Source organism: Carassius carassius, chromosome 38, assembly GCF_963082965.1.
Source record: "Carassius carassius chromosome 38, fCarCar2.1, whole genome shotgun sequence".
Classification (NCBI taxonomy): domain Eukaryota; kingdom Metazoa; phylum Chordata; class Actinopteri; order Cypriniformes; family Cyprinidae; genus Carassius; species Carassius carassius.
Genome location: NC_081792.1, coordinates 14,889,701 through 14,899,900, shown reverse-complemented (window position 1 = coordinate 14,899,900; position 10,200 = coordinate 14,889,701). Strand labels below are relative to the sequence as shown.

At 38.3% G+C, this 10,200-nt stretch overlaps 1 protein-coding gene across 2 annotated transcripts; it reads right to left on the bottom strand.

Moving 5' to 3' along the window:
* Positions 1-2,612: 2,612 nt before the first annotated feature.
* LOC132119396 (kelch repeat and BTB domain-containing protein 8-like) lies at positions 2,613-9,592 on the bottom strand. 2 transcript variants are annotated; one of them, XM_059529301.1, is made up of 4 exons: positions 9,454-9,592; positions 8,331-8,538; positions 6,419-7,536; positions 2,613-5,625 (listed from the first exon to the last, which is right to left on the bottom strand). In XM_059529301.1, exons 1-4 carry the CDS (start codon positions 9,467-9,469, stop codon positions 5,162-5,164), a joined length of 1,806 nt encoding a protein of 601 aa, XP_059385284.1. In that variant the 5' UTR covers positions 9,470-9,592; the 3' UTR covers positions 2,613-5,161. The 2 variants fall into 2 exon arrangements, with proteins under 2 accessions (XP_059385284.1, XP_059385286.1); XM_059529303.1 differs by lacking the exon at positions 9,454-9,592 and adding an exon at positions 9,022-9,438.
* Between the last annotated feature and the right edge of the window lie 608 nt (positions 9,593-10,200).

Genomic DNA, 10,200 nt, shown 5'->3' with positions numbered 1-10,200 from the left:
ACAAGCTCCATTCTGGATCCAGAACACCTGAGAAGATGATGCTGACCCTCAGAGGACCCCAGATGATGCTAACCCTGAATCAACAAACAGAACTAACAAATATTGCTACAAGTGTGACTGCATCATATAATAATTATTCATTATTAATAATATTAATAATGATCATCATCTGGCTGACTACGTCTTGTATACATTTTTCTACAAATCCTGTCATACGTGCACAAACTGACAGTCACCACTTATAAGCTATTACTAAATATTGTAGAAACAATTTTCTGTAAAGTTGCTTTGTAACGATTTGTATTGTAAAAAGCGCTAAACAAATAAACTTGAATTGAATTGAATATTTTTCTTACACAAATGCATCAATTCACTTCAGAAGGCCTTTATTAGGCCCCCAGAGCCACGTGGAGCACTTTTTATGATGGATGGATGCACTTTATTTTGCTTCAAAATCTTGACCACAATTCACTGCTATTATAAAGCTTGGGAGAGCCAGGACATTTTAAAATATTACTCTGATTGCATTCATCTGAAAGAAGAAATTCATATGCACCTGGGTTGGCTTGAGCGTGAGTAAATCATGGGGTAATTTTCGTTTTTGAGTGACCTATCCCTTTAAGGTCACCTCAGGCCTTTGCAACTGCAGGATATTTTCTACTATGAGAACACATAATTCATAAGCTTGATCTTTGGCATTGTGAACACAGTTAAATTTAAAATTAATTGGAAATCACAAACACATTTATTGTAGACACTTAAAAAAGATCTTGTTTGACCCCTGAGACAGAAAATGAATCATATTTCATCCACCATACAATATCACAGTGAAGAAAAAAGAAGAAGAAAACAATCAAAAAAACACTTCTACATGAAGGTGATTACTACATGCGCGTCTTTGCAGGCTTACAAAATACACAACCTCTCATAATTCAGCATCTCTCATAAACATAAGGAAGATTACACCTTTGCAAGACATGGATCATTTTCAAAGATTATAGTTGCCAGCTGACAGCGGCATGATTATCCTTCATTGCAAATGCTTGCAACCTTGAAAAGCTTTTGTGATTGCTTATGTTGTAAATTACATAGGAAACCGCACGTTCTCATGAATAAGCACCAGGCAGGAGTCCTTACAGGAATGGCTCAAAGGAAAAAACTGAGATGAAAAATAAAAGCAAAAAAGTAAAAAAAGCTGCAGACATTCATGCTTTCCCGGTATTCTGATTGTCTCCATCATCATTAATTTAGTTTTTATGTTGTTGCTTTTGAAACCAAATAAATAGCATTTGTGCCCTTGTCTCATTTCAGTGAGGTGGGCTCTCCGGTGGTATCAGGGGTCTCTCTTCCATTACACTTCCAACAGCCTGACTGCCAAAGTCAAAGCTGCTCAGGTGAGCTCATGATGGAGCTCCAGCTGGGAGCATTTGTTTTGTGTGTGTGGTAGAGAAGCAATGGAAGCGTGTCTGATATATTCCTGCTGTCTTTCTTCCACTGCATATAGGGTGACATTGGGTTGAAGTGAAGCCAAGGGCAGTATGATGAAGCCCTGTGCCTTTATTACACATGGGACTGCTGGGGCTCACACTCGTTTTCTCCCTTCTCTCGCTCTCTGTCTTTTTTTCCCCCCATATGTTCTGCCTGTGTGTTGCTGCCATAATAGACACTTTATATGGTATATTAGATATGTAATATGTTTGTCAGTGTCGTTCGTGTCTTAAAAATAAATTCTAAACTACAGTTTTTTTTTGCATTTGAGAGCAGAAGTCTGACCAGTTCATTTTCTCAACTGTCACAATTTTGGAGCAAATTAATATTCAGTTCTCCTCCCAGTTTGATTATAAATAGGTTTTCGTTAAATAATTAATTAGTGCATACCCCAGAATGAGGGAGAAACTCTTTAAAGTAGATGTTCATTTCAAAAGTGAAGCCAGATGAAAGCAGGAACTTGGGTCAGGATCGATATAATGGTAAGCTCAGGCTGATCTGTGAGACATAACCACTTCAAAGCAGTGAAAACAGCACAGCCATTCCTTAAAAATTGATAGGTGCAAAAAATTAAAAGGAGCAGTGAATGAAATCTGAGTTTGTATTTGCTTTTGTGATTTTAAATTAAATGAAACATTGCTGCCTAGATCACTACAAATATAGTAAAGCATTCTCCTTGCTTTAAATCATAGCTTCTTTCTAAATATGAATGAAACATTTTAAAGGGTGCAGTTACAGTATACAATGGAGCTATTGTTTGTTGAAACAATACAATAACTTTGCTAGTAGTACCCCAAAAAATAAGGATGTTTATCAGCCAGGACATGCAAACAATGCCATAAATAATAATAAAGCCCACACTGTTAAAACAAATATGTTTCATAAATTATCATAGTAGTACAAGAAGCGGGAGATGATATAAATTAAAATAGTTTTTTCACCCATCATTAAAATGAGACATTTTCAGTATCTGTGTGCGTGCATGCAAATTTGCATCATATAAATAAATATAATATATGCATTTCTTTCACTAACATATTCATATAAATTTAAAAAAAAATTTGTACAGAGAGGTCAGCTTCCTATATAAATCGTTTACTTGCTGTAAAAATACTATACCATAATTTCCTTTTTATTGTTTTATTTTTCAAATGATGTGCAAGGTGAATTTCACAGTAGAGATCAACGAATGTTTACTTAACTCTCACACCATACATACAGGCAAATCAAATGCAGAAAAAAATGAACAAAATGCAAAGCAATAATACAGAAAGAAAATAAAACACTGTTTTAACTTAAGTGGATAAATTAACTGCAAGCTATGACAAATGAAAAAACTGGCTGTAAAGCATTCACACCTGCAGCAGCCAACAACACACAAGTATAATTTATAAAATCTTTCAAAGCTTTTAACATCTAGACAGACTAGCGAGAGTAGTACTGTCATGACTTATCTTCTGTAATGCTTTGTGTGTTCTTAAGACTGACGCAATCCCAAAGAAAGAAGAGAACAAAATCTTAACATTAATATCCATGTCCTGTGATTCAGAATTTTTTTTACAGAATAAAATCAAAAAAAAAAAAAAAGAACTCAAAAAAAAAAAAAAACCTAAGAGTAAATATTAAAAATAGAAGAAAAAAGAAACACACACACACCTATCTAAGAAGAAAAACTAAATCAATTTTTCCAAGTTAGAAATAAAGGACAAATAAATTCAAAAAACAACAAAGAAACTGTGCAAGTACAGCAAACATATGGTACAGTATATTACATGTACAACAAACCATTTAAATACAGTACTGTGTATCGACAATAATCCTGAGAATTGTCCATTTCTGGCTCTCGTGCTACTGAGTGTAAATGTGAAATGTGCAGCAACTGCACCAAAGCCAATGCAATTTCAAATCCTTCACCCTTCACCAAAGCCCAGATGAAGCTCGCCCGACATGAGAGCGCATCAGCTGTCCTATTCAAAGACGCCATTCACCACGTCCTCAGTCTGTGTCTGAAAACATAGCGCTGTATTCTGAGACGCTTTCAAGGAAGGAAATAATGTAGTGCAAAATCAGAAACCTGCATGACGAAATAAACAAGAGACTGGAAAACCAAAACAAACATTGAGACAATAACTTATAAGACTGACACCTTTGGGAAGTGTCAAGCAATGACAAATGGCTGTAAAATCACTGCATCTTATGTACAAGATTGTCAAAAAAGCAGCACCAAAAACAATTCTTCTCTATAGTTTCGGACTGGAAGATAAGGGGATGGAAAGAAATAAAAGAGTGTTCATTTACAGGGCATGTGTGAGCTAGTATAGGAGGACTGGGCATTTGCAAAACTGACATTTCCTAAAGTCAAAGCAGAAGCAAACTGTACTATAAGTCTTCATATCGGCTTTGCTCACTCCATCACTGATGCCCGGGCTTTTCATGTGATAAGACACCATAACATATCTAGCAATACATCTTACTGAACGTTAACCAACCAATGGTAGCAAAACAAAGGCCATTTTTCTGGAATTATTCATGAAAACATCATCACTTCAATTTCAATTGTACTTTTTCTGAAGAACTTTGACAGAACTCCTGTTATTGCTGCCATGGGGTACAGGCTAAGACTCCTTGGACATGTTTTGGCATTTTGGAGGCATCCATCTTCAAACTGCACCTGTAGGTTTTAGATCTGAGGAGTCAGTAAATGACAGTGGAATGTAGGGCATCCACAATTTGGCTACCGCTTCTCCAACCCTATCGATGTCCTCTCCTGATCTGAGCGGTTTTGGCTGTCAACAAATTGCCCACTTTTGATTTCAGCTACACAAAGCTGGTATCCTTTTTTACTTCTCCAATATGGAGACCGAGTATAATCTTGTAACCTCACTAAAGATCTGGCTGGTGTAATGCGAAATTGCAAAGATATAGATTTCGATTTGGGAGCCGGGCTCAACGAAACATCATAAAAGCAGAGTCCAAATGAAAATATATCTACTGTGATGTTATAGCACATGGGTCGACTTAAAAGAAGGAAAAAGAAAAATCAAAGATTAAGAAAACAAAATAGAGCCACCTATGTGTGCATCTTGGCAAACAAATTACTTTCCGTTAATAATCAAAATTCTCTAACTAAATTCTTAAGCAAACCACAGAGCCTCTTTGTAGGTGGCATGGACTTATTCATCTGAAAACCTGAAAGACATGACAATTTAAAAATTCAGTATTCACACTGAGCAAAAACGCTCATCATACCCGTATGAATATTTATAGCTTTACATATTTATTTTTACTTTTCTTGTTTTACTCAAGTGTTGACATACTGCTTGTCATTAAGAACGTTAACTGCTCATGTTCGCCAACGATACATGCCAACAACCCAAGCCTAAAACAGCAACAAAACCTTTAAAGATATCATGGAGCAGAAACGATTCAGCATCTGCAAAAAAACAAAGATAATTGCACTTATGTTTCACTTTTCTAACTGTAAAACAAGCGATTCTGTGGGTGCTGTGCGCCCAACTGTCGAACACAAAATACTGTTTTTTGTTGTTGTTTTTTTACTGTCAAACGTCACCCGAGTTGATTGAAACCTTTAACGCTTTAAGACTTCCACTGCAGTTCTGGTGTTGGGGACACAAACAGCACCGTGTATTGAGCAGTACCACCCTCCTCGAACTCACAGCACTTTCTGAAGACACTGAGGATATAGTTTGGCCACCACGCACTCAAAATGGCGGCCAAGGTCCCAGAGGCGGTCCGGCGTCTCATAGACCTTTGTCCATTGGTCGGCTTCATCGTCATACTGGTAGAGAGAGTTCTTGCGGCTGGTACGAAACACGAGTTCTTCTACCATGACTTGCGTGGCTCGAACAAACAGATGCAATCTGCCCTGAAGCAGAAGCACCTTGATGTAGGGGCTGGTTGCTTGCTCGAAGGGGAGGTCTCTTTTACGGCACCAGGTGTTCTGCTCGATGTCGTACACCTCCATGGTAAACGTACGCTGGTGGTTCCTGCAGATGCCTGCGATGTAGTAGATACAGTTTTTGTACAGGGCCGCCAAGCCTTGAGTGCGGGGAACGTTCATAGATGGTAAATGCCCCCAATAGTCTTTGCGGGGGTCAAAACAGAAGAAGTATTCTCCTAGGACAAATTCAGAATAAAAGAATGATCAATATCCAAACTGATGGCCAAAATGACTAAATATGTAATTAATATTGCAAGTACAATTTATATTATGTAGCACCAAAATTACACTACTTGTCCAAAACCAAAATTCTGGACTCAAAGGAGGAAAATTTTTAGTTTTTATTAATAATTTGAATGAAGCTTTATTTTTGTTTTCATTTGAAACTTTTACATTTTTAGTAATTCTGTTGTGTCTGCCATTTTTATTAGTTTTTGTTTTTATAAATATTACTATTTAGGTTTATTTTTTATTTCACTTGAAGTTTTCATTTTATTTCCAGTAAGTGATTTTAGCACTTCAATAATTAGAACAGCTGCTTTGACAACTAACTGAATATGTTTTCTATTAGAAATACTTCTAATAAACTAATTTCCCCATTTTAAAAACAAGGCCTTACAAGGTAAAATATAAAATAAAAAGAATGGTAAATATTGACAAAGACAGTGAAGATAAAAAAATATTTGTCATTAGGGATAGTTCTATAGCTTTAAGGCACATGCAAATAATGTACTTTTGTGACTGTGACTGCGAAGTGGCTGAAATGTTGGTGAATCTTTAATAATGAGTGCTAGTCTAGATCGTTTGTGCTCACAGTTATTGCTGATTTTGCAGAGAGAGGTTAACCCACCTGACCTTACCATCCAAGCAGAGCTAAAAGACATGACAGGCCAATGAATAACAAGGACATATGTGTTTGCACACCGTGATGACCCTGATTTCAGGTGACTCTGCAATAACCCCACTCACCTTGCAGCACATAGATGCGGTCCTTATACTCTACTGTGCTGTGGAACTCCATGGCCACTGGCATGGCACTGACCGCTGTCCAGCAGTTGTCTCTGGCATCATAGCACTCCACAGATTTCAAAGCATTTCGTCCATCCCCTTCATACACTCGACCACCCAGAGCGTAGAGTTTCCCGTAGCAGTGTATTAACTTGCAGCCGATCCGTGCCCGCAGCATGGGTGATCGCGGGAGCCACCTGTTGCCAGCATGTTCATACTGCCAGAAGTCGCTCTCTGCACGATGGTCAATGCACACCTCACTATTGCTCGGCCGATAGCCTCCGGCAATGAAGATGTCGTTCTCTGATGAGACCAAAATGCCAACCTCTCTGAGGTCATTAGGAGGCTTGCACAGCTTATACACCTTCCCGGCAGCAACGTCCAGGCAAGGTACGGTCTGCTTCTTCCCTGAGTGCTTGTGAGCCGCGTCGAAGCAGATTACCATCTCTGATGCAGTCATACCCAGCCGCTGTGGGCAGCCATTGGTGCCGTTTAGCCGACCTTTGTCGGAGGAATCCCTGCACAAGGCCAGGGCGAAGGCTGGGGGTATACGGCTCAGAAAGGACTCGTCCAGTAGGGGCAAGCGGATGCATTTGGCAAAAACCTCAGGTAAATCCGCCTCCCGTCGTGAACAGTCATACTCCAGCCAGTGCACGATGCTTTCATACACGTGCTCCTCTTTTTCCACATTCAAATCATCACTGTTGAGAATGCTGACCAGCTGTTCTTTGGTCAGATGAAGGAACTCATGCTCTCCCATCACGCACAGGAACTTCTTGCGTATGTAATCCTGCGAGCGCTCCCACAGCTCCTGGTGGCCATAAGCATCTGCAAACATGAAGACCCCAATGCAGTTCTGAGGGTCCAAACGGCTGATCATGAACTGGGCACATTGGTCTTGGAGGGCTGGGATTTGGAAGATGCTGGCAGCGGTGAACAGTGCCTGCACGTTAGACTCAGTGAGAGTGACACGTGAGGTGTAAGCATAGTCCAGAACCAAATGCATGGACTCTGATTCAACACCAACAATCCGCACCTCCCGCTGATTGCTCTCTGTAAGGCCACTTGTGAACATGGATCTGACAAAAGATAAAACAAACACCATTACCCTGTGAACACACAAAGCAGTGTCATCGACTGCATTTTAGAATTTTACCAGAGGAAAAAAAGAGGGCTATGGCAATCGTTTTTATGACAATAAACATGTAGTTAACTGTGGTATTACGATGTGTGATTCAAGCGTGTTAAAGTCTAAATCAGTGGCACTCTGAAGATTATTTTACATTTAATGTGTGGTTTCTTAAATGAGTGTTCCTGGCTCAGTACAAGTTCAGTTCTATTTAAAGAAGCTCTTGGATATTGTCCAAAGAGAACAGAAACCAACTTCATTTTTAAAGCCAAAAATGATCAATCAATTATAATGGAATAAATCATTCTAGAGTTAACTGGCTAACATGGTCATGACATGGAAGATGAAAGACTGTAATTAACTTAAAAACAATGTCTACAATGCTTTTTAAAATAGAACATATTTTTATGTTTACTGTCTGCCTTGTATACTTACTGTAAACATTTTTTTAGGGACAAATGATATCAATACAGCTTGTCTTGTATTGGACCAGGAACATTCCTTTCAAGTTTTTATACATTAATGCTGAAAAAGTATCACAAACTCGACATTTCTAATCAGTTTAAAGCTTTCATATCTGTGTATAATAAATCACTGAATAATTCAATCTTTATATAGCATACATTCAATAAATTAAAGGTCTCTGTTTCACTCTAAGCTTCCATCATTTCACAACTTCTCAACAAATGCTACAAAAATTGTTGATAGTTCAAGGTTTAAAGCAATGATGTGTGCAGTTGCTACCTGAAGTATGGGCTGATGGCAGCGAGGACATTTCTGTGACAAGAGAATGTCTTGCCATGGTCCACTTCCACGACAATGTCAGTCAGCTGAGCTTCGTCGTACAAGGCTTTAAGCTTCTGGAGAATGTTACAGGCATGTAGGGCATCTACCCCATTGTAGCTTGTGCTTGCTGGAGTCCCATTCTGTACTTGTAACAGCTTTCCTATGTCTACAAGACAAAAGTGTTAGGCAGCCGAGATGACTTTTTCACTTTTAAACTGAAATGTAAAATGGGAACTGAGCTTTGTTATTTTCTTTTTTTTTTACACTTTATTAGCTCTTGATTTTTTTATGGACCAAAACATTGCGTTTCAATGCAAAACCAATAGAAAAGAAAGAAAAGATGAGAGCTCATTCAACAGATGAGCAAAAAGTCAGTGACATCCAAGTTTACTTACTAAAATTCTTTAAGAGATGCTCAGAACACACAATAATAATAAATACAATTCAGACTTATTGTCCATTGACCAACTAACCAACCACATCCCCCACAGAGCATTAATATAAAACTAATTAAGAGCAGGAAAATAAACAGTATGGTCTTAAAGAACTAGTATTCCTTTTGACAACCTCAGACATATAATACTCTCCTGATAATCTAATTTAAGAAATGTATTTAGTTACTACGAGTAAGCGAGATTCGGTGCTTAACTTATTAGCTGTGCTAATCTAAGTGCTTTTTTACCGGTTAGCACAACATCAGGCTAGTCCGGTCTCAAACCATTTATGTCCAGACTAAAGCCTTTTCATAGCACTAAATAAACCGTGACAACGCTTTAAATATCACGAAACCACATAGTTAACCGAGGGTTAAAGTAGTTGAATCAATTGTCTCGTAACCCAGCGAGTAAATAAGCGAGTGTTTACACAGTCTCTCGCTGAGCTAGTCTCGCTAGCCGCTACCTCTCCGTACTTTTCTACCTAACGTTAAATCCAAACAACCACCGGGGTTCGCTGTTTATTTGAACCAACCGTCTAAATTGATCATATTCCGTCTAAAGAAAACACTATCACAGATGAATAACACACAAACAGGCTAAAAAACTTTTGGAAATAAGTTTTGATTTTGAAGAGAAGATCTAACCTCCACTGGCAGCCATTCTCCCCAATCTGTCTCACGGCGACTGGGAAAACGTCACTGCTGGAACGGAGCCCCGGAAACAAGCAGCAGCCAATCAGCGTCGCTGAACGCAGGTGACAGCCAATAGCCTTTCGAGATCGTCTGTATTCGCAAAATAGTTCAAAGCAATATCAAGGGAGTTTTATTATATTCCATTAGGAAAGTCTGTGCGTGAGTTTGTGAAATTGATAAATTATATATATGAAGATAAACCAGCATTTAGGAGGTACACAGTATATAAGTATACAGTTAATTAATAATATCCAGAACTTAAATATTTATGACAAAGGGGTCTAAATATATAAGTTTAGGAATATCCCAATAAAAAAATATTATTTGGATTTCTGAATACTGGTTTGGACATGTTCCCCTTGTGTATATTGTGGTGCCCTGAATACCAATAAACTATTTTATCTTATCTTTCTTAAATTCAAACTTGTCTATTTATATTTTGTTCCAGCTGAAAGTCTGTACCTCTTCCAGAACCTAAAGCTATGAGGGTAAAACCTAGCTTGATAAACAGAGGCAACCCAGCTCCCACTCTTTCTTTTCTTTTCAGTTCACTTTAGATTTGTTTGTATAGTTCTTATAACAATAGTAATTGTTGTAAAGCAGCTTTACATAATTTCAGGCCCAGGCCCCCTGTGAGCAAACACAATGCCACAGTGGCCAGGAAAAGCTCCCTGAAAGTAACGAAGTGTTGGAGTAATC

What these genes read in the sequence shown, in the direction of transcription:
- LOC132119396 (XM_059529301.1), bottom strand. An exon ending in GCCATCAGCCCATACTTCAG is followed by an intron (nt 7,537 to 8,330) that starts GTAGCAACTGCA and finishes ATCTTTTGTCAG; the next exon opens with ATCCATGTTCACAAGTGGCC. An exon ending in CCGCATCTATGTGCTGCAAG is followed by an intron (nt 5,626 to 6,418) that starts GTGAGTGGGGTT and finishes AATTTGTCCTAG; the next exon opens with GAGAATACTTCTTCTGTTTT.